Consider the following 24043-nt stretch of genomic DNA (forward strand, 5'->3'; position numbering starts at 1 on the left):
CTGGAATTCTTTCTGGGAGAACAAGGAATGGCAGCCCTGGAAGAGTGGGAATTCCCAGATCTTTTTTAGCACCCTAAAAAGAAGGAATTGCAGCTCCAGAAAAATGGGAATTCCCGGTGTTTTTAGCACCTTTGTCTCCCTAAAATCCTTTGGATGAAGCCCAGGGAGAGGCTGGGGTTGAGTGAAGCTCCTGGAATGTTTTCCCTTGGGAATGGGGGTTCTGGGGGGTTATCCCAGGAATACTGGAGCCTTTCTCCTGGAAGATCCTCTCCTGGCTTTGCCAGGCTGGGAACAAGGAGCTCCCAGATCCCAGGTAAGAGGCAGCGCTCCGTGATTTCCTCCCTCTGGAATGAGTTGGATCCTGGAAATGTTGGGATGAGCTGGGAATGCTGGATTCATTCTGGATTCCAGGATCCATCTTTGGCTTCTCCCCACTCCCTGGTCTGGGGGAGCGCATCCAAGAATTTTCCTTGGGATCCCCCCCAGCCCCTGGATGGAGAAGGAAAGGCGGGAACGCGGTTCTGGTATTCTGAAAAGATTTTATTCCATCACTATCCCGTGGGAGCATAAATAATCAGGAACGACAGCACATGGAACGCAGCAGGGAACGCGGGACACGGACGGGACAGACCCGCGCTGGGAACGCCGGGAACTTCAGCAGCTCGGATTGAGTGGGAATTGGGATCTCCAGGAAAAACCAACGGGATTTGGTGTCATTCCCTGTGCTCCAGGCAAATCCCATCAATCCTGGGATTGTCCAAAGTGCTGAGCCTGGCGAGCTCCAGGTGCATCCCTCGGGATCCATCCTCAGGATCTGTCCCTTGGGCTCCATCCGTGGGGCAGCACCCCCAGGAATATCCCAGGATCCCACCACAGGAAGGATCCCAAATTTTCACCATGGGAAGGATCCCAGTTCCCCACCATGGGAAAGGATCCTGGGACAGATCCCAGGCTCCAGCTGCAGGAAGAATACCAAGTTCCCACTACAGGAAGGATCCCATCCTGCTCCCATGGGAAGGATCCTAGGCTCCCACCATGGGAATGATCCCAGTTTCCCAACCCAGCAAAGATCCCGGGATCCCACCGTGGGAAGAGTCTTGGGCACCCAGCATAGGAAAGGATCATGAGAAAGATCCCATGTGGAAATTTCCCACTGTGGAAATGATCCCAGTTTCCCACCACAGCAAGGATCCTGTCCTGCTCCCATGGGAATGATCCCAGTTTCCCAGCACGGGAAGGATCCCGGATTCCCACACGGAAACTCCCTTTGACGATCAAGCCCTTCCCACTTCCCGCCCCTTTTCCAGTTCCGCTCCCACTGTCACATTTTTGCATAGGAAAAAAAATTAATAGCAAGGAAGCGTCGCGCTTTCCCGGGAATCTGCCCCGGGCTGGCTCATCCCAACTGACAGGACATGGCTCCGACTTAGTGGGAGCCTCCAGGCTTTCCCAGGAATCAGGTTAGAGCGGGATTAGTGCCGGACAAGACACGCAGGACGTGGTTCCAGGCTCTCGGCAGCCGCGGACTCCGGAATTGTGTTCTGGGTGAGTGGATCCAAGGAATTCAGGAGTAGAAATAAAGGAATTTCTTTAGAAAACATCCCTGGAGTCAATTGTTCTTGGGGCTGTTCCGGAAGTTCTTTAATTCCAGCTGCAGCTGTCGGATCCGAATGTCCTTCTGCGAGAGCTCGTCCTTCAGCCGCCGGATCTCGTCCTGCTGCCGGAAGAACATCCGGAGCAGCTGGAAAACAAGGATGGAGATGAAGGGATGGAGCTGGTGGGATCACATCAGCTCATCCCAGGATTTTGCCAGATCCATGCTGGGCCATAACTTGGCTGGTTATGGGGACAAGGAATGGATTTGAACTGAAGGATGGGAGATTTTGATGGGATTTTGGGAAAGACTTCCCGGAGAAACTGTGGCTGCCCTGGAAGTGCACAAAGCCAAATTGGAGCAGCCTGGGATAGTGGATGGTGTCCCTGGAAAAGGTGTCCACCATGGGAAAGGCTTATGGAATGGATCCCCATTCCCACCATGGGAAAGGCTTATGGAATGGATCCCACATTCCCACCATGGGAAAGGGTCATGGCGTTGGGCTTGGATCCCGGGCTCCCATCCCTGGACGGATCCCACGCTCCTGCCTCTGTTGGGATGGAGACCGGCAGCCCGGTGCCTTTCCAGGTTCATCCCCAGATCCCATTCCCACTCCAGGGCTGCCCCACCTCGTTCTCCGTGCGGGGCGGGACGTTCTCCAGGAGGTCGATCCCATTGACCACCACGCTTTTCTTCTCCCTCACCGGCGCCTTGAAGACGATCTTGGAATTCCTCTTGTATCCCTCCTTCAGCGACACCAGGATGGGATCTGTGGGAGAGCTGGTGGATCAGCAGGATGTGGTGGTCTTTTCCCACATCCCAGATATTTTTGGGATACCCCCCTGGTGGGTTTACCTCTGTTGACCCCACTGAGCCACTCATCCGGGGTCAGGGCTGGCTCTGTCCCTGGAGTCATGGGATAAATGTCCTCCTGGTACGTCTCCGACTGGGAAAATAGGAAGAGAAGAGCAATGGATCTGGGAATCTGCTCCCTGGGAATTGAGGAAAAATTCCCTCCCACACAGAAGGAATAAACACCCGGATAGCTGGGAATCTTTGGGCACAGGGAGGAAATTTGGGAAGTGCTGGCTGGAGCAAAGAACCTGGGACAGTGTCCTCCACCCAGCCCTGGCCAGCAGCTGGATTTGCTTCCCAGAAAACCCCAATCCATGAGATATTTTCCCCAAAATTCCCAAAACTCAAGTGAGACCAACCCCTTGGCGAAACATTCCCTAAAATCGCTCCCATTAAATTGTGGTTGAAATTCCATGGGATGAGTAAGGATAGAGAGGTCCAGGGATGGTGGGAACAGAGCCATGCATGGGATTGGCCAAAGTGGGGCATGTCCATGGCTCTGGAGCCACCTGGACATTCCGGATCCCGCTCATTCCCACATTCCAGGACTCACCCGCCTCGGGACGATCATGGAGATGGGCTCGATGAGCCCCTTGAGGGTGATGAGTTTGTAGAAACGGAAAACTTCGCAGGCAGAGACGTCCAGGCCGTGCTTCGGCATCACCCCTGCGGAGAGCACCGGGGATCAGCCATCCGTGAAATTCCCAGCATGGAAAATCCCAAACCGGAGAGACACCGGGATCACCCATCCACGCAATTCCAGCATGGAAAATCCCAATCCCAAAACTAACCCAAACCCATTCCAAACCCAACCCAAACCCAACCCAAACCCATTCCAATCTAAACCCAATCATAACCCATTCCAAACCAATCCAATCCAACCCAAGCCCAATCCAAACCCTTTTCCTTGTGCCATTCAATCCAGCACCTTCCCCATCCACCTTTTCCGTGCTCTGGGAAGCGGAGCAGCAGCACCTCCACCCTTACCCAGTCCTTTCTGCGGAGCTGGCGAGCGGAATTCCATGAGATAACTCAGGTAGGGCTTTTCCGAGCCGATCTCGTAGTACCGGATGTTGCCGTCACCCTGGAGCAGCAGGGAAGAGGGATGGGAATGGATTTGGAAATGAGAAGGTGGAAAAAATCAGGATTAGGAGCATTTAGAAGGCAGGAATGGATGGGATATTGGGGAGGAATTGTTCCCTGGGAGGGTGGGATGGGGCTGGGCTGGAATTCCCAGAGAAGCTGTGGCTGCCTCTGGATCCCTGGAATATCCTGGGTTGAACAGAACTTGGAGCAGCCTGGGATGATCGAGTGTGTCCCATGGCAGGGACATCCATGGGACTGGATGAGATTGAAGCTCCCTTTCCATACAAACCATTCCAGGATCCAAATTCCAGCCCAAATCCCCTGGGCAATGCTGGAGGATTTTTCTGGGAATGGCACATCCGGATGCTCTGTGCATCCCTACCTTCCCAGCCAGGTACAGCATGTGAGTGTCAGCGTCGTAGAACGGGAAGAGGAGCCCCGAGAGCCCATCAATCTCCTCCTCGATCAAAGGCATGGATAAATCTTCCTGGAAAACAGGAAAATTCCGGTGTTAGCCATGTCCTGATGGTGGTGGCATGGAGAAAGAATTCCAGCAGGGATGGAGCAGGGATCTGGGCAGGAATGGAGAGGGATCCTGGTGGGGTTGGAGCAGGAATTCCAGTAGGAATGGAGCAGGATCCTGGCAGGGATGGAGCAGCAATTTCAGCAGGAACAGAGAGGGATCCCAGCACCCACCTGGTCCCAGAGGGCGATCTGCCGGGTGTTCCAGCGGGACACTCCCGTGGTCAGAAGCCGTTTGGTGCTTCCCAGGAAAACCACGCGGTTGACGCGGTGGTTCTTGCAGCTGGCCTCCTGCAAGACAGGAATGAGCTCTGGAATTCCCCTTGGATCCAGCTCTCATCCCAGGAAAGCCCTTTCCCTGCTCCCCCTGCCTCATCCTGGGGAAATTCCAGCTCTGTCCTTCAGCACCTGCCCCAGGGCAAGACAAAATTCCCATTTTCCCGAGGATCAGGGAGAACCCATCACCCTCCTCCAAACCTCCAGCACCTTTCCCTTTACTCCCACAGTTTTCCACAAATCCTTAATTAACAATGGAATCAAAGTCTCCAACTCTGGACCTTCCCCTGCACCTTCCCTTTTACTCCCACCGTTTTCCATAAATCCTTAATTAACAACGGAATCAGAGCCTCCAACTCCTCTGCTTGGGATGAGCCCAAGCCCTTCCCACCATCTCCACAACCAGGCTGGCAACCGGATTCCACCACACCGAAAACCTCCCGTGGGGAGCACCTATGGCACTTGACAGGTATTTTCACGACATTCCATAGGACTCTTCCCTAAAAATCTCACTCCAAGCACCCATCCCACCTGCAGGACCCTCCCGGAGCGCGGCTCCACCACGCGCAGCTTCTTGTCCTTGCAGGTGGTGGCCAGGAGGCTGCCGTCGGTGTTGAAGGACATGCAGAGGATCACGTCCGTGTGGCAGTCGATCATCTTCACCGGCTCGCCGATGTCCAGGTTCCAGATCAGCACCTGCGGGAACAGCCTCTGGAGCAACCCGGGATGGTGGGAGCTCTTCCTGCTCTGTGGAAGCTGCTCCTGGTCCATGGAACATCTCCCTTGCCTATGAAAGCTGTTCCTGGTCTATGGAAGCTCTCCCTGATTCATGGAATGTCTCCCTCATCCATGGAATATCTCTCCGATCCATGGAATATCTCCCCAGTCTATGGAAGCTCTCCCTGACCTGTGAAAGCTGTTCCTGATCCATGGAATGTCTTCTTGATCTACAGAATGTCTACCTGATCCATGGAATGTCGCCCTGGCCTATGGAAGCTGCTCCTGGTCTCTGGAATGTCTCCCTGGTCTATGGAAGCTCTCCCTGATATATGGAAGTTGTTCCTGGTCTACGGAAGCTGTTTCTGGGTTTTGGAAGCTGTTCCTGGTCCATGGAATGTCTCCTTGATCCATGGAATGTCTCCCTGGTCTATGGAAGCTGCTCCTTCCTGCCCTATGGAAAGCATGGAAGGAGATGAGCTTTAAGCTCCCTCCAACCCAAACCATTCCAGCATTCCACAATCCCACTCTGGCCATCCACAGGCGACTCCCAGCGGTGCCAGGATCCGGGAAAGCCCTTTGGAATGGCATTCCCAGGAAGGCTGACCTTGTAGTCGTAGCCGGCGCTGAAGAGGATGTTGTTGGTGGTGGGGTGCCACTCCACGAGCCCCACGCGGCGGCTGTGTCCGTACAGCTCCAGCACCGCCTCCGTCATGTTCCTCTTCAGTCCTCCCTCTGGAATCTCCCAGATCCGCACCTGGAACGGGGTTTGGAGCGTCCCGACTCCCGCCCCTGGAATTCCTGCCTTGCCCAGGAATTCCAGGATCAGCCCTGCTGCTGATTGTCCCTCAAGGATAAATAAGGAATCCTTGGGACCCCTTGGGAAAAATACAGCCAGGGTGGACCCACACCCAGAATGGGGTTTGGACCATCCCAACTCCTGGCCTTGAAAGCTCCTTCCCAAAAACATTCAAAATCCTGCAATTCCCAAAAACAAAGCTCAATTCCCAAAAACAAAGCTTTCGAGAATTCCAGGATCAGCCCTGCTTCTGATTGTCCCTCAAGGACAAATAAGGAATCCTTGGGATCCCTTGGGAAAAATCCAGCCAGGGCAGATGGCGTTATCCAGGCAGGACATTGGAATCCTCATCCTGAATTCCCAGATTCCCAGCCCTTCCTTGTCCTGAGACCCCAAACCTGACCCTACAGACTCCACATTTTGGGATCCTTTGGGATAAAGACTCCCAGATTTTCCAGGTTAGTTGCTCTAAAAACCACCAGGGATTATCCCAGGATTTAGCTCCTCTTTTCCATTGTCTCCATGGGGGTTTCCAACCTGAACCTTCCCTGGGACCTCTCCCAGCTGCCCCCTCCTGTCAGGGACTTGTGGAGAGCCTGGAATTCCCTCCAGATCCCATTTTTCTCCAGGCTGAGTATTCCCGGCTCCCTCAGCTGCTCCTCATGGGAATTACCCTCTGGATCCTCTGGATTTGTGTCCAGAAAATAAAGAACAGGAGGGAATTCTGGCCCAGGAGCCAGGCTGGGCACAATTTGGGATTGATCTCCTGTCCCTCAGCATTCCCAAAACAAATGCCATGGAAATATCAAAACAGGGAACCAATGGGACGGGGAGGATGGATGGATCTGGGAATTGCATCCCGGAATTCCGGCTCACCGACGTGTCCTCGGAGCAGGAGGCGATGATGTTCTCAATGAAGGGGTTCCACTTGATGTCCAGCACATTTCCCTGGTGACCGCAAACTTTGGGATAGTTCGGCTCGATCCGGCCAGTCTGGAGTGGAAAAGCAAGGAAAACATCGGGAAAACCATCAAATTTCGGGAGAAAATTGTGTTTCCAGGGATGGGAAATTGTTGCAAAAGGGGAATGCAGTTCAGTCTGGGATGGGCCAAGCCAGGGACTGGGTTTATCCAATATTCCCAGTATTCCCAGCTGACCCATGGATGGAAGGGGTTTCTCCAGACTCCATGGAGCAGGGAAAGGACAGCTTGGAGCTCAGCATGAATTCATGGAATCATGGAATATTGGGGTTAGAAAAGCACTCCAAGATCATGGAGTCTAACCATTCCCAGCACTGATCCATGTCCCCAAGGGCCACATCCACAGGGATTTTCAGTCCCTCTGGGAATGGGGACAGGGCTGGAAAACCCTCTCTGTGAGGAAGTCTTCCCAATATCCAAACCTCTCCTTTCAGGATCCAAATCCATGGGCAAAAGAACTGGAAAAGATTCCAGAGGCTCCAAATCGGCTCAGCCACTGGATCCTGTGTAGATCCCAGAATCCCAGAACAGTTTGGGTGGGAAGATCTTCCAGGAGATCCATTGCCAATCTCTGCCATCGCCCAGGATCCCTTTCCCTATCCCACATTACTCCAAGCTCATCTAACCCGGCCTGAAGTTGGCGCATTTGGAATTTCCCTCCCAAATTTTGGATTTCCTTCCCAAACTTCAGAACCGCCATTTTCCAAGGTTCTCCTCCGTGGAACAAACCCCACATTCTGGGATCACACAACTCCCGCTAATCCCCAATCCCACAGGCTGGGATCTTTCCATGCGGAATTTCCAAAGCTTTTATGGAGCCTCCTGGGAAGATTCCCACCGGGATGGGAACCTTTTCCATTCCCAAGGAAGCTCCGTGTCCGGATGCCACCCCGGTGTCCTTCCCTGCTCCGTTCTGGCTCCGTGCCGGAGCGGCGCTCGGAGCGTGCGGAATAACTGGGTCAGCTCGGCACAGCCGCTGAATATTTCATGGATTTTCCTTCCCGACTTTTCCCGTGCCGAGCTCCCGGCTCCGTTTATTGGGAACAAAGGAACGTGCTGGGAATTCTGCCCTCGGCAGCTCCAGGAAGTCAGAGCAGGGCCAGGAACGGCTCCAGAGCTGTCGCTCCCAAGGTTTCTTGGGATTCATTTCCTCCCTCGAGCTGCAGGGAGGAATTTGGGAAGGAAAAATTCTCAAAGATGAGACAGAGAAGGAAAAGGAAACGGGGGGGATGTCAGTGATTCCTTAGTTCTGCCTCCCAGTGAATTCCTGGGATGCAATTCCCTGTTTTATCTTTGTTACATGAAATATTCCAGCCCCCATCACTTATCCAAAGGATCAGCTTATCCTGCTTTTCCCGAATTTCTGATTTGCATTGCCAGAACTTTATTCACACCCCGGCCGCAGCAGAAATTCCTGCAGAAACCGTGGAATTCCAGGTGGATGTAATTTTTAACAGCACAAATTGAAATTCCACCTCTTTTATTCTGAGGAATCAGCCAAGTTAATGTCTTTTTACCATAAGATTTGATGGATTTTCCCAAAATTTATCACGATGTTAAGAGGACAACACTGAGTTCCGTTATTAGGGTTCATTTCTTCCCAAGAAATCCGGAATTTTGGTTCAAATTGTTTGCACACACTGAGAAAAGGACAAGGAATGTGCCATTCCCAGGGCAGCTGGAAAAGGCAAAGGAAAAATAAAGGCAATAAAAGGGAAAAATCCCTAAAAAATCCAGGATTCTGGCTGCTTTATCCCGTTTTTCAGTGGGACCTTGCCGGCAGCCTGAGTTAATCCAAGGTGAATCCTAATCCCTGGATCCCTGATCCCCGGCTGAGGGAAGCTCGGTGACCCAGATTCCGGCCCTGCAGGGACAGCCTGGAGCTCTCCTGGCTCCGGCAGCTCCGAGGTTTTCCACGGAAAAGGCTGAAAAGAGGAAATCTTCCAGCAGCTCCCGCCCCTCCCTTTGCTGAAGCGCTTGGAAAAGGGAAAATCCTTTGGTTTATGTTGGATAAAGGGAAAATTATTTGGAAAAACTGTGAATTTTGGGGATTGCGGGAGGAGAGGGAATTCTTTCCCTGGGAATGGCCGGAATAGCAGCAGGGAGAGGGGATGGAAACCCTCTGGATTCCAGAATCAAGGAATGGGATTGAGGAATCTGTGTGGAGAATCCCGGGGATTCCAGCGGACTCAGAGCCATCCCTGGGATGGGAGGGATGGAATTTTGCTCCCTGATAGAAATCCGGGATGAATTTTCCTTCAGATCCATGAGCACCAAATCCAAGGGGTGGGAAAAATCCTCAATTCCCATCCTTGGAGCAGCACAGCTTCACCCTGGCAATGGCTGAATTCCACTTTTCCCGGAAATCCATCCAACAGGAAATCTTGGATAAATTATTTCAATATCAGAAATTTCCCAAACCTGCCTTTCCCTTAGAAAACGAAAACCAGGAGCACTTCCGAACCCTCATATTCCATGGAAAGCTCCACAAACGTGGAAAAATCCCTTTGTTCCACTCCATCCTTCAATCCCACATGGAAAACCTCAGGGATGGGTGCAGCACCCATCCGGCAGCACCTCTGGATCCCATTCCTGGATGGAAAATCCCAAGGAAACACAGAAGGGAACTCGGGGAGGTTTGCGAATTCCATACTCTATCCTATCCCAATTCCAGCCTTTCCCCCGTCCCAAATGCAGCCGTTCCCACAGTCCCGGCAGTGACGGGAGCAGGAGTTTGGATTTCAGCTTCCTCCGGATAAACAGAGGCTGCCCCTTCCCGCTGCCACTCCCGTCAGGAGAGAACATTGGCTGCCTCTGGAAAACAGCTCCTCATTCCTGGCGGGAACAAAAATCCCTCTGTTTCCATGGAAGTGAATCCCTGCAAAGGGATCCGTGGGGATCCCAACAAAGTCGTTATCCCAAATCCCTCTCCAGCTTTCCCAGAGCTCCTTTAGGCCGTGCCAAGGGCCCTGGATCCTTCCCTTCTCCCGGGGAACATCCCCAGCATTCCCAGCCTGGAATCCAGGAGAACGGGATGAGCTCCAGAAGGATGGGATGCGATGGCACTGAGCTGCTTCCTGATGGAATTGCAGCATCCAAGGATTTTGTTCCCTGACTCACAAGAAAGGAATATTTTCCAAGGGGTTTCCAGGACCAAATCCTCAAGGCCAGGTTGGAGAGGGCTTGGAGCATCCTGGGATAGTGGGAATTGTACCTGTCCTATCCCAAACCCAGCCTTTTTCCCATCCCAAATCCAGCCCTGTCCTGTTCGTGGAATGGGATGAGTTTTAAGGTCCTTTCCAACCCAAACCATTCCAGGATTCCGGGATTCTCCCGTTCCTAGGGAGCCAATCCTGCTCCTCCTGATCCTTCGCCCACTCCCTTGGGGTATTTTTATCCTGGTGCTGGGGACAGGCTCATTCCCAATCCCGAGGCTCCGGAATCTGGGAGGAGGGAGGAGCAAAGCTCCCTCTTCCCAACCCACACATCCCTTGGATCGCTCCATGAAAACCCCGGGGTGTGGATTTGGGATGAGCAGATGGCCCGGCCCAGATTCCGGGAGCTTTGCTGAGGGCAAAATCCAGGGAAAAGATCCAAAAATACGGCAGCAAATCCACGGAGCGGCTCCGCGGTATCCGGGTTACCTTCATTAGCTTCTAATTATGGATCACAATTAATTAGGGAGCTGCTGATTTCCAAGGAAAGTGAGTTTCTCGTTAATGAGCTAATCAGGCTCCAGATAAAAAAAAAAAAAAAAATCAGGAATTTATTAACTCCTCCAGCATCCAGGGCTGCTCCAGGTGGGATTGACCAGCTGGATATCCCAGGATTTCTGAGGACCCCTTTGGAACGCCATCCCTGCTTTTATCCCACCGGGATTTTGCCAGGAAAAAAGTGGGATTTGCTGGGAATGTGGGGCTGCTCCTCAGGATTTGGGATTGAGGGGCTGTGGATGGTGATTCCTGCTGGGATTGGTGAGGAAGGAGCCGGGATGAGGCCGGAGCTGGAGCGCTCCGGGTGCTCAGACAAAGCTCCCGGGTTTTTTTTCTGGGAATATTAATGAGGCTCAAGCTGTGCTCTGCAATTAAATCCTGATTAGAATTCCTTCCATCTGGAGCTGCCTCCGGAATGAACGAGGAATTCAGGAGAGGCGGGAGTGCTGCACAGGGAAAGGGGTGAAGGAATGATGGGATGGAGGGGAAGAAAACCAGGGACAGCTCCTCCTTCTCCCAGCTTCCCTTCCCAGCTGGAATTTGGGATCTGGGAATTTGGGAATGAAGCTCAGCCATGGCAAATTTCCTCCTAGGAATGAGGTTGGGAGCATCCCAGAGCTGCAGGTGCCCAGGGATGGGATGTGGATTCCCGCTCGGAATACAGGAATAGCCCAGGTGAGTTCCCGAATATTGGGAGCAATCCAAGAATCCCAGAATCCAGGAATGGGTTGTGTGGGAAAGGATTTTATCCCATTCCAATGTCCCAGGTTGCTCCAACTTGGCCTTGAACATCCCAGGGATAGGGAAGCAACAACTTTCCTGGGAATTGTGCCAGGGCCTCCCTCCCTGGAAAAATTCCTTTGATCTTACTTTAACGGATTCTCTTCCCGTCAAAACATTCCCCTTTCTCTATCTGAGGTAAATTCCAGGCTCAAAGTCGCTGCTGCCTCTTTTCCTGGGAGCTGTGGATCCCACGGGATCGGCTGGAGCAGCTGCTGGATTGATGGGAATTTCAACTTGAGATGGGCAGATCCCAGGGGAATTCCTGGGAAAAGTGAGGGGAATCTGGGATGGAGATGGAAAAAGGAGGAGGGGAAAGATCCCGCCTGGATCAGGGATGAGAGGGATAAATCCCTCTCAAAATTCCTGCTTTTCCCATGGAAAGGCGCTGTTCTAGTGCCCAACCACCCTTTGGATGAGGAATTCTTCCCAAAAATCCAATCTTAAACCCCTGGCGTGCCTCCAGACATTCCCTGGAAAACCCAAAGAAAAGGAAGGAGCAGTGGAATGAGATTCCAAGGACCTGATTCCTTTTTTGGGAATTCCCATCGGGAATCTCACCTGCTCCAGCAGGATGATGAGGAAACCCCAGCAAAAGCAGTAGGAATTGGGACACTTTGGGAATCCAAACCAGGAAAAGATTTGGACATTTTGGGATGGCTCCATGTAGGAATTCCTGTTGGGGAATCTCACCTGCTCCAGCAGGATGACAGGGAAACGCCAGTAAAAGGAGATTTGGACACTTTTTTGGGAATTCCTGTTGGGAATTTCACCTGCTCCAGGAGGATAATGAGGAAACGCCAGGAAAAGGAGATTTGGACACTTTTTGGGGAATTCCCATTGGAAATCTCACCTGCTCCAGCGGGATGATGAGGAAACCCCAGGAAAAGGAGATTTGGACACTTTTTTGGGAATTCCTGTTGGGAATCTCACCTGCTCCAGCGGGATGACGAGGAAGGAGCCGCCGCCGGCACTCTCGGTGACGATGGCCAGGAATCGCGCGTTGACGGCGCAGAAATGGTTGTCGTGGACGTTCTTGGTGATGGGAATTCCGTCGAAGCAGTGCTCCCGGCTCGCTGCCTTCCCGTAAACATTCCGGAACTTGGAGCTGCGGTACTGCGGCCGCCATGACATCCCCTGTGGGGAAACGCAGGGATCGGCATTCCCAAAAAAAACTCCATGTTCCCCGGTTGTTCTTGTATTTTTACCATGGACATGAAAGCATTGGGATGGACCCATTCCAACATGAGCATTCCCGAAAAATTGAAAGCATCCCCTGGAGAAGGAATAATTCCTAACTGGCTCAAAAAGAACGCTCAGCATTCCCAAAACAACCATTCCCAAAACACCATTCCTGGTTGCTCTCCTATTTTTACCATGGACATGGAAGTATTGGGATGGGCCCATGCCAACATGAGCATTCCCAAAAAATTGAAAGCCTTCTCCCGGTGTTGGAATGGCTCCCAAAAGGCTCAAAAAGAAAGCTCAGCATCCCCAAAAAAACCCATTCCCATAAAAGCATTCCTGGTTGCTCTCCTGTTTTTACCACAGACATGGAAGCATTGGGATGGACCCATTCCAACATGAACATTCTCAAAAAACCTACAGCACCATTGCTGGAGAGGCTCCCAAAGGCTCAGAAAGCCACAGAATTCCAGCTGCTCCCCTTTGGAGTGGGAATGCTCATCCAGGACATGCCTGGGTGCACATGACAAAGGAATTCCAGCTTGGAATGTGATGGGTTGGAAATGGATGGCGGGAGAGCGGGAATTGGGGCGGGAGGGGGATGGAGTGAGCGTTGGGAATATTCCGTGTTTTCCGCAGGTTTTCCTGCAATGGAGCAGCCCAGGATCCAGCGAGGATCCCAAGGATCCACGAGCTGATCCTGGAAGCTCTGGATGGATCCGAAACATCCAGCATCTGATCCTGGTGGAAAAGGACCCAGGAGTGAATCCCCAGCTCTGCCCTCATTCCTTGGGAATAGCAATGCCTGGAAAACAGGGAAAAGAACCCAGGAACAACCCCCCAGCCGTGCTTGGACGTTTTCCCGCTTTTCTGGCAGCTCCGGCCTTTCCTGGAGCGGCAGCAGGAGCAGCTCTTGTCTCCATGTGTTTGGTTTTCAAAGGATCCTTTCATCCCTCGGGAGTCTTGGAAACAGCGGGAGCGAGGGAAAAATCGGGAAAGGAGCTGTGGCCACAACAACAGGGCAGAGCCCCGGCCCTAATCCTGAAAAAACCTGGATATCCTAAAAATAGCTCCCGGTAATCCGCCCCGAGCGTCCGAGCTCACGGAGAAATTCATCCCTGCCTTCACCTGGAATTTTTGGGAGGAAAAATTCCTCCCTTCCAGCCTTTTTTTTTCCCTTGGAATTGTGCCCCTGCCCTTTTGTGTTGTCATCATGGCACTTCCCATGCCCTGAGGGTTTTTAATGGAAATAAAGAGATTTTCCCTCGTTCTTCCAACGGATTTGGTTGAGTAGCAGGGGGGGAAAAAGGGAGGGATTTTCTTGGAAAAATCACTGGGAAAAGGAAATCCAGTGCAAAAAGCTCTGAGGTTTTCAGGAAGGGGATTCAGGAGACGGAGCCTTTCCCAAATCCCGTTATTCCTGATTTTCCTGCCTCTGTTCTGGCACAGAGGTTGTGACAAAAAATCCGTGTCTGGGATTTTCTGGATAAAATCAAGGCTGACTTTTGTAGGAATTTGGGGATTTTGTAGAAATCCCAAATCCAAGCTGATCCCGGCCTCGGGTGTGGGGTTGTTTTCCCTCTCTCCCTCCGGATCCAGCGCATCCCTGGAAGTTTTTTCCATGGGAAAGGTCAGGAATGCTGGAGTTTGACATTTCCAGCATCAATGGCTCATTAAGGCTGGGCACAAACAGAAGCCACTTTTCCAGAGGAAAACCAAGGATCTGGAATCACCAGGAAGGAGCTGGAGCTGCCCAATCCCACCCCATGGACATCCCTCAATTCCTTCGTGCAGAAAATGGGGGGGAAAAGTTAAAATTTGGATTTTTTTAGGGAAAAATCCTCTCTGGACTCACTGCTGTGCCACATTCCTGGGGGGATTCCTGGGATAGACCCGTGATCCCAAATTTCTGGTGAATTCCACACAGAATCTGCACCTGGGAGCATCGGGACCGAGGGATGTGGGAGCCTCAGGGATTAAATCCCAAAGGATTTGGTCTGTTTGGGAATGGATTTGGGGTGATCCCAGATCCCGCCCAGCTGGAGCCGGGGGATATTTTGGGGTTGATATCCTTGAATTTTTTGGGATTAAAATCCAGGCTGGAAAACCTCAAAACAGACTGGGAGAGCCCCTCCAAAGCCACCTCCCCATCCCAATCCAGGATGGGAGGGGAAAACTCAGGAGCAGGAGCTGGCTGGAATTCCCGATCCAACCTCACTGCGGGGCCAGAATTCCCGATCTGACCTCGCCATGGGTTTGGAATTCCCAATCCAGCCTGGCTCTGGGTTTGGAATTCCCAGTCCCACCTCACCACAGGATCGATGCTCCATCCCAAGAGGGAAACCCCAAAGAAATTCAGGATGTTGGGTGGGAATGCCATGAATTCCCTTTGTTCCGAGGGATCTCTGGAACAGAGCCGGCCCCTGGGGGGCTCTGGGCAGGCTCGGGATGAGTTTTCCATGGATTTTGTCGCAGCCAGGTGGGAATTCCCGGCTCGGGACACTCACCAGGCCGCGCTTGCTCCCCAGCACCTCAGACTTGTGCAGGTCCCTCATGGAGCTCTGTGCAGAGAGGGAAAGGAAAAAATTCCATTCATTTCCCGGGAATTCCAGGGAAAACACCCCAACCCTTCCTGCTGCTCCGGAGGGCCGGGATCCGACCCCCAGCAGGGAATTTTGGGTGGTTCCAATCCTGTTTCCTCCTCCCACTTCTGGAGAATTCCACGTGGCAGCCAAAGTCCTTCTAGAGGACAAAGGAATTCCATTAAAATCATGGATTTATGGTTCAAAAAAGTGGGATTATGGGATTTGGGAAGGAATTCTTCTCTAGGAAAGTAGGGAGGGGCCAGGTTGGAATTCCCAGAGAAGCCAGGGTTGCCCCTGGATCCTTGGAATGTTGAAGGTGAGGCTGGATGGGGCTTGGAGCAGCCTGGGGCAGCGACAGAATCCATGGAATGGGGGAGGTGGGACAATTCCAGCTGGGAATCTCCCAGCTGAGGTTTTTCCAGCCTGGGATTTACACGGAATTCGACTTTTCAAGGATTTCGACTGCCTAGAAATCCTGAGAATGGCCTCTCCTCTTCCCAAACATTGGGAAAACGCTCCAAGTGAGGCTGGACAGAGCTGAGCTATTCTCAGGAATCCTCATCCCTCCTGGATCCTGGAGCTGCTTCCCAAGTTTCCAATGGGTCTCATGGAATTCTTGGAAAGGCGCAAAAACCATCCCTGGCACCCTCAGGAAGCCGAGTTTGGATCACTTTCCATCTGGGAAAACTTCTGGAGGAGGAAAACCAAACTTTCCCAGCCTCACGTGCCGAGAACAATCCCAAAATTCCCCCTCCAGCAAAAATTCCGGAAGCAAGCCCAGTTTGCTTCCCACTCTGTTTTCCGAGTCCTTCCCACCTCAGGAAGCTCTGGACGGAGAACAAAACATTCCCAGCCCCCGGAGCTGCCCTGGGGCACCACCCTCGGGAATTTTCCCTCCTCCAGCTCCTTGGAATTCCATTTTCTTGAGGGGAAAAAATATCCCAGGGTTTTTCCCGACTTTTTGGGAAGTTGGAGAGGGGGAAAAGTCACTTTTCCCATTGGAATGAGCATGAGCCAGGGATTCATCCATCAGAATTATTTCACATCCCATCACAAATCCTTGGCTCCAACAGGATTTTCCAGCCAGGATCCAGCAGTTTGGATCTATCCCAAGAAAAGGCTCCGGTGGGAAGATCCCATCAATCCAACCTTTCCCAAAGTCAGCTTTTTAATGGGAAAAAGGGGGGAAAGCCACTTTAAAGTGGGAATTAAAGGGATGGAATTGTCAGGGAAAAGGGACCCCACAGGGAAAAAACTCCTTAGGGAGGTGCCAGGTGGGAGAGGATCAAAAATCTGCTGGAAAAAATCCACTGGGAGCAGAAACATTGGGATAGCCTGGAAAAAATCCCTTTCCAAGCCCCAGCTTTGCATAGGACAAGGAAATTTATTTATCCTGGGAAATTTCTTTTTCCTGGGATTTTTCCAAAGCTCTGGGAAACAGCTCTGACAACTCTCCCTTTCCACGTAAAAAATTCCAAATATTCCCTGGAATGAGCACCCCTGGGGTGGCTCCAAACCCAAAATCCCCAAAGGATTTTTTGGGAAGTTTCTCCCAGACTTTTCCAGCAGAAATCGAGGAACGGCCAAATCCACCAATGAAAGAAGAAGGAGAACAAGCAGGATCCAGTCAGTGTTCCAGGCTGCACATTCCCGTTTCCCGGGAAGCTCCAGAGGAGGCTGAAGGTCACGGGATGGCACCGACCCCCCTTGCCAGCCCTCGGGAATCCTGGACAAGCCTTTCCTTGTGCTCCGGCTCCCGGCATGAGCGGAACCCTCCGGAGAAAGGCAAGGGAGCCTTGTTTTCCTTTTTCCCTTGTTTCCCTTGTTCTCCTCGTTATTCTGGGAGCAGCGGCCGCGATGTCCCTCCCCTGCCCCGGGACGTGCCTCAAATCCCCCTTTCTCCCAGGTTTTCCTTGGATTTTTTGGGAATCAGGGCTCCCTGCTCTTCACCCGAGACTCTCTTTTCCAGAAGCTGGGATGATCCCACCAGGATCCCTCTGGATGAGCTTGCATGGAATTCTCATCCCTGGCCAATTTTTCCATCCATTTTGCATCATTTCCTTGATTAATTTCCTTCATTCTCATTCCCACAAAGACCAAACATTCCACGGATTTGATCCTCAGAGATTTTTTGGGATCAGGGGTCAAGTGCTGGGAGGAAATCCATGGAAGATGCTGCAATCCTATGGATAAAAACCCATAGAAGCCCATTCCCAGCTTCCAGTGGAGAAATTTGGGATGGGATGGGATGGGATGGGATGGGATGGGATGGGATGGGATAGGATGGGAGATTCCCGCTGAATCCCGGGAATGTTCCCATCCCTCTCCAGGTCCCTTGGAATCCTCACCTGCCCTGCTCGGCCCGGGCTGCTCGGGCGCCTCCGGATCGCCCGGGATGGACGCGGAGCTCAGGGAATCAGGGTTGCTCCAGGAGCCTGGAAAAGAAGGAAACCCTTTGGATCCCAACTTCCATCCGGGATCAATCCCAAACCGCAGTGCTGCCAAAACTGGGGAACAGGGATAATGATCTGGAGGATTTTGGGATTAACTCCAGTCCCTGGTGGCATTCCAAGGGTTGGGATCCACAGGGATCCGGCATCGCCATGGGTCAGGCTTTGCCAAGCAGCATCCCTGGAAAACATGGAATCCTGGAATTCTAGAATGGATGGGAATGACCCCAAACCCCATCCCATTCCATGGGCAGGGACACTTCCCCTATCCCAGATTGCTCCAAGCCCCATCCAAACTTTCCTTGAAAAGATTCCCAGAATGCGGCTCAGCCTTTCAGGTCATTCCCATTCCCAAATCCAAACGATCCCTGCTCCTGGCACTGCCCTATCCCAAACATCCCTGCAGCTTCCCAGGATGCACCACAGGGAATTTTGCTGGTGCACGGCTCTTCCCAAGCTTTTGGCGCAGGAGGATGTTTTCCATAATTTTCCCATCATTATTTTGCATAATTTGTTGGGATTTGCGCAGCAGGAGTTGCTGGGAGAAGCCACCACTTCCAGAGGGGAAAATTCCCGGCTGGAATTCCACCAGGATGGGGCTGAGCTCTGTGGAATTCTGTTCCTTGAGGGGAAAAAATATTCCAGGATTTTTCCTAACTTGAGGGGGTTTTAGGGAAATCAGAGAGGGGGGAAAGTCCCTTTTCCCATTGGAATGAGCAGGACTGAGCCGGGGGCTCATCCATGCGAATTCTGGATCCATAGGGAGGATGGACACACATCCTTGGATTTTAGATGAGCTTGGAAAAGATGAGGTTGGAAAAGATTTGGATACAGGGATGTGGCTGCCACCATTCCCAGGATTCCCACATTTCCCATCAAACCAGATCTCCCACAGCCAGACCCCAATCTCGGCTCTCAATTTATTTATTCCAATTTATCCCGTTTTATCCCAATTTTTCCGCTCTCCAACAACACCCTGAGCACTCCAGCCTTTCCCCGGCATGGCCTTTCTGCTCCCGGAGCTTTCCCCAGCCCCATTCCAGCCGGAGATCCGTGGCTGGAGCCCGTGCCAGCGGCTCTGCCATGAACAAAGGAGCGCGGGATTTCTGGGAGCGGCCTTGGCACGGCTCCGGGAGCGCCGGAATCCCTGGATTTGGGGGGCACCGGAGCAGCTGCCTCCCTCCATCCGGAGATGGTTTTCCCCCCCAGCTGCCGGATTTAGGGAATGACTCGGGAGATAGGAATCCGGGATGAATGGAGCCATTCATGGTTTGATAAAATTCCATGGAAAAGAGCGGGAAGGGGGTTGGGAACGAGCCTGCCCGGCCGGGTGTGAGTTACGGATCCCGGCGATGCCGCCAGGCCCCGCTAACGACCCCAATTAATTCCTTTGAATCCCAATTAATTGCACGGAATCCCAATTAAAACTCATTAAAAAGCCGAGGGCTGGAGTTGCCTTGGATGAGGGGAATTTGTCTTGGAGCAGGGATTTTCCTTTCCCAGATTTCAATGGCTCCTTATCCCTATTCCCAACCTACAGCAATCCCAAAGTTTGGTGACCCCACCTGGGCTTTTCCCTGGTTTTATGGAGAATTTGGGAATGAAGGAAAGGAAAGGAAAGGAAAGGAAAGGAAAGGAAAGGAAAGGAAAGGAAAGGAAAGGAAAGGAAAGGAAATTAAAAGGAAAGGAAATTAAAAGGAAAGGGATTTTGAATAATGAGGTAGGAAATGTCCCACTTCCACATTCCATGGATTCTCTGTCACTACCCCAGGGTGCTCCAAGCCCTGGCCTTGGACACTTTCATGGATCCAGCCGCAGCTTTTCTGGGAATTCCAGCCCAGCCCCTTCCAGCCAGGAATTCCTTCCCAATATCCCATCCATCCCTACCCCTGGCAGTGGGATCCATTCCCTGTGTCCTGTCCCGCCATCCCTTATCCCAAATCCCTCTCCAGCTCTCCTGGAGCCCCTTTGGAATATCTGGAATTCTCAAGGACAGGCTGCTCCATCAAATCCATTTTTAGCAACCGCCCGGAGAAGCCTTCATCCCGTATTCCCGGGAAACCAATCCATGTTCTCCAAATCCCAATTCCCTGCTAGCACAGCCCAGCCCCTCCATCGAGCTCCCCCCGGATTGATCCAGTATCAGCTTTTCCATGGATCAGCATTTGTTCCAGCCACCACATCTGCCCTTCCAAGGCGGCAGAGGACACCGAGAATTCCCACCGGGAATATCCCGGCGTTCCAACCTCCCAGTCATGGAGAACTTCTGTAGGGCACCATTTATTTAATCCTGACAGGGAATAGCTGCAATTTCCTCTCTGGAATCTGGGTTAGGCTCCATTTCCTTTGGATGTTCCCATTCCTTTGGATGTTCCCATTCCTTTGGATATTCCCATTCCTTTGGATATGGATTCCTTCTCATTCCTTTGGATCCTGGCTCCCTCATTTTGCCATGGGATCATCCCAGGACCACCCTCCTTTCAACAGTGTTTTTTGGGAAAAATTCCAACAGTTTCAAATCCCTCTTCCCAAAAAACACCACGCCCCCAGATCCCAGTAATTAATTAATTTGGGACTTGGGAGCAGCCTGTGGAATGGGTGGGAATTGGGAGCTCCTGATCCAAGGTTAAACTCTCCAGCCCCTCCCTGACCAGAATTCCCACCTGGATATTCCCACCTGGCCATTCCCAAGGATTCCCATTTTCATGGCAAAGGAATCTCTTTCTTGCCCTTTCTGTTCCCATCCTGACTCTCATCCCTTCTCCCTCAAATCCCGTTTCCCTCAGCTTCCTGGGAGAGTTATCCAGGCTGAGGGATAACAATTCCCAAAATTTGGGATGCTTTTCCCTTGCTGAGGCATGGAGACCAAATCCACAGCACAGAGGAATTATCCTGGATTCCTACAGATCTTCTGGAAGCTGGGAAAAAAAGCTGGAGTGGCCATTCCATGGTATCCATGCCACGATTCCAGGGAATTTGGGCAAGGCGTGGGCTCTCCCAGCATTCCCATGGATCCAGCTCCATCCTATTTTTAATTCCCTGGTCCCAAACTCCCCCAGGAGCTGCAGCTCCGGCTGCTCCTTCCCGTGGGAAGGGAGGGGGTGGCTCGGGACTGGGATGGATCCAGGAAATATTCCAGCCCCCTCCAAGCCTTTCCCCAGCCCTCCAAATCCCAGGAAAAGCTCTTGGTGCTGGCTTTAGGGCCCTGCTCCCGAATTTCAGCTGGATTTTCCTCCCAGGCCAAATTGCTCGGGAATATTTACAAACTTTGGAAAAGCTTATCCAAGGTTTGCAGCTCCTCTGGGAAGCGGCCCCGGCGTGGGAGGAGTTGCTGCAGGAGAATCCCAAATTCCTGTCCCGGATAAGGCCGGCAGCTGGGGCAGGATGCAGATCCAGACATTCCCTGGGGCTCCCCCTTTTCCTGCCTTTCTGTGGGAACAATTCCCATCCCCACATCCCACCGCTCCCCGCAGCTTTGGATCACCGGAGCTTTCCCAGGACCCACGCTGAATCCGGAGAGCCAAATCCATCCCGGAAAATCCTCTCACAGCTCCTTGTCCCATTTCCCTTTTCCCTCTCCACATCCAGGGAATGTCCAGGGACTGACATTCCCCGGATCTGTGTCCCAGTTTTGCCTGGAAAAGCCCTGGAATCGGTGCTGGGCCAGGTGAAGAAGCTGCTCCTGGAATTTCTTAGGATTTCATCAATCCACATTGCAGGAGATAAAATCCATAGGGAAAGCTTGGATCAAACAGAGGAATTTTTGGGACAGAAGACAGAAAACTTTTCCATTTGCTCATCCATTCCCTGAAAATCAACAGAAAATTCCCCATCCTGCTGCAGGTGCTGTCCCTGGGGGCTTTTTCTGGGATAAATCCGTTCCCATCCCAAAAAAAGCCCCTGGGAATGAGCGATCCAAATTCCCAGCCTGGCTTCCAGCTGCATCCCCGGAAATCTGGGAATTTGGGAATTTGGGCATCTTTGATGCCAGTTATGGATTTATATCCCAAATTCCGGCCTGCTCATCAATCCCTCCCCAGAATTGCTGGGAACACACTTTTCCATGGATTGGGAATGGCACCTGGGAGTACCCAACCCCAAAGGCAGCGCTGGTGACATCCCACAAGTTTTTTCCTAAGGAAAAAAAATTGGGAAGGAGGGATTCTCCCTGTTCTCTCTGGGGTTATTTGGACATTCCCACATCCCAATCCAGGATCTGGAGAGGGATCAGCTCCAGTCCTGCTGCCTCCCATTCCCAGTGCACCAGCCCAGCGCCATTCCCAATATCCCAGCCTTTCCCAGTCCGGGTCACAGCCCAGGGCTTTTATGGGATCATCAATCCCATTCCCAGAGCCCACTGAGGTCATTCCAGACCCTTCCCACCCCATGACCTTTCCCAGGGCTGATTCCCAGGAATGTCTGGTGACCTCCCAAAGTCACGGCTGTGCCACACCCTCGGGCTGGGACAGCCTTGGAGCTCCCTGACCCCAAATCCCAAGGATCCCACAGTTTGGAATTGGCCCAGGCTTGGATCTCCCTGATCCCAGATCCCACGGCTCCTCTGGAATCAGTCCCTTTGCTCCCTGATCCCAAATCCAGCAGGATCCAGGGGCTCGGGATCACTCCAGGGCCAAACCAAGGCCACGGGATGGGAGAGTGGGATCAGGATGGGAGAGCGGGGTCAGTTCCCAGGGATCTGGGATGGGAAGAGATGGGATCAACCCCCAGGAAGCAAAACCTTCCCCGCAGGAATCCGGGAGCTGCTCCAGGGTGGATTTGTTCCCCCCCACCCTCTCCTCCGAGCTCCCGGAGCCATTCCCGAGGTTTTCCACGCCTTTCCAGCCACCTGTAGAGGTCCGGGAAGCAGCGGCCTAGGGAGGGGCCCGGGGGATGCGCGACCCCCGCGAGGGCTGGACCGCGGGCCGTGGGGATGCGCGATTTGGGGGGGATGCTCGGTGCTCGGTTCGGATGATGCTCCGTCCGGGGGATGCGCAGTTCGGGCGATGCGCGGTCCGGGGGATGCTCGATTTGGGGGATGCTCGATTTGGAGGGGGATGCGCGGTTTAAGGGGGGACGCTCGGCCCGGCGGATGCGCGGTTTGCGGGGGATGCTCGGTGTCGGGGACGATGCCCGGTTCGCACGCTGCGCGGTTCGCGGTGCCAGCCCCGCTCGGAGCGGCTCCGCGGCTGTCCCGTCCCCCGGAGGGGCCCTCCCCGCACCGCCGCCCCCTCCAAGGGTTAAAACTGCAGCAGAGCTGCGGGACCCGAGCGGCCGCGGCCGCGGGAGGGGCTCGGCCGCGCTCGGAGCCCGGCGGGCGGCGGAGGCTCGGCCGGGCGGGGGAGGCGGCGGGGCCGGGCCCGGCACCTTGCGGGCACCGCGGGCAGCGCTTACCTCGGCACGGGCATGCGGAGCGGGAGCGCCGGGGACACCGAGAGCGGCCGGAGGAGGAGAAGCGAGCAGAGGAGAGGAGGAGGAGGAGAGGAGGAGGAGAGGAGGGTGGGGTGTGCCCGCTGCCGAGCGCTGCCCGCAGCTCAGCTCGGCCGGTGCTCGGCGCGGCGGGGCCGTGATGTCAGCCCCGCACCGCCCCCGGGGGGAGCGGCCGGCCCGGCCGGGGGGGGCCCGAGCCGCGTTAACCCTTCCGAGCCCCGGTTCGGATTGAACCCTTCGGGGCCCCGGGGCCGATTGAACCCTTCGGGGCCCTGGTTCGGATATAACCCTTCAGCAGCCCCGGTTCGGGTCCGGATCGGCTCCGATTGAACCTTTCGGAGCCCCGGTGCCACCCCCGCGGGGCCCGGTAACCCTTCGGAGCCCCGGTTCGGCTGCGGACTCGGCTCCTATTTAACCCTTGGGGAGCCCCGGTGTCGCTCCGCAGGGCCCCGTTAACCCTTCGGAGCCCCGGTTCCCGTTTAACCCTTCGGAGCCTCGGTTCGAGTCCAGACCCGGACCCGGTTCCGATTTAACCCTTTCGGAGCCCCGGTTCGGGTCCGGACTCGGTTCCGATTTAACCCTTTGGCAGCCCCGATATCGCTCCTCGGCCACCGCTTTAACCCTTCAACAGCCCCGGTGCCGCCTCCGCTTTAACCCTTTGGGAACCCCGGTCCAGCCCCGGTTCCGTTTTAACACTTTGGCAGCCCCGGTTCGGGTCCGGTTCTGTTTCAACCCTTTGGCAGCCCCGGTTCGGGCCCGGTTCTGTTTTAACCCTTTGCGAACCGGGATGCGCGGCCGGCCCGGTGCGGCCGTGCTGGGAGGGGTCGCGACAAACGCGCTGTGTCGGTGTCGGCGAGGATTCCCCGCTATCGCGACATGGCCCGGCTCCCTCCCATCCCGACAGCGCCAGGAAATCCTGGAATGCTCAGCTGGGAAGGAGCTGAGAGCCCATCCCGTGCCAGGCCCGGCCTCGGCTGCTTCCAGTGATCCAGGGGGATGGATGTTCCATGGATAATTAAAGAATCCATGGATATTTCGATATTCCTGGATATTCCAGGCTGCTGCAGCATCCAG

The 24043-nt window shown here is 53.6% G+C and overlaps 1 protein-coding gene across 2 annotated transcripts; it reads right to left on the minus strand.

Moving 5' to 3' along the window:
• Positions 1-519: 519 nt before the first annotated feature.
• On the minus strand, positions 520-23024 carry CORO2B (coronin 2B). 2 transcript variants are annotated; one of them, XM_054272397.1, is made up of 14 exons: positions 22934-23024; positions 17441-17527; positions 15015-15068; positions 12256-12459; positions 6726-6842; positions 5658-5807; positions 4865-5029; positions 4232-4348; positions 3918-4022; positions 3437-3533; positions 3003-3115; positions 2450-2540; positions 2224-2363; positions 520-1741 (listed from the first exon to the last, which is right to left on the minus strand). In XM_054272397.1, exons 3-14 carry the CDS (start codon positions 15060-15062, stop codon positions 1610-1612), a joined length of 1479 nt encoding a protein of 492 aa, XP_054128372.1. In that variant the 5' UTR covers positions 15063-15068; positions 17441-17527; positions 22934-23024; the 3' UTR covers positions 520-1609. The 2 variants fall into 2 exon arrangements, with proteins under 2 accessions (XP_054128372.1, XP_054128373.1); XM_054272398.1 differs by lacking the exons at positions 15015-15068; positions 22934-23024 and having other exon boundaries at positions 17441-17450.
• Positions 23025-24043: the final 1019 nt, after the last annotated feature.

Source organism: Melozone crissalis, unplaced genomic scaffold (assembly GCF_028551555.1).
Source record: "Melozone crissalis strain CALT ecotype California unplaced genomic scaffold, PUWL_Pcris_2 ptg000014l_1, whole genome shotgun sequence".
Classification (NCBI taxonomy): domain Eukaryota; kingdom Metazoa; phylum Chordata; class Aves; order Passeriformes; family Passerellidae; genus Melozone; species Melozone crissalis.

Excerpts from the sequence above, each read along its gene's own strand:
- CORO2B (XM_054272397.1), bottom strand. The coding sequence starts at position 15,062 with ATGAGGGACCTGCACAAGTCTGAGGTGCTGGGGAGCAAGCGCGGCCTG. Across the intron at positions 5,030-5,657 it reads GCGCCGGCTACGACTACAAG|GTGCTGATCTGGAACCTGGA; the intron begins GTCAGCCTTCCT and ends CTGTTCCCGCAG. Across the intron at positions 1,742-2,223 it reads CGCCCCGCACGGAGAACGAG|CTGCTCCGGATGTTCTTCCG; the intron begins GTGGGGCAGCCC and ends CTTGTTTTCCAG.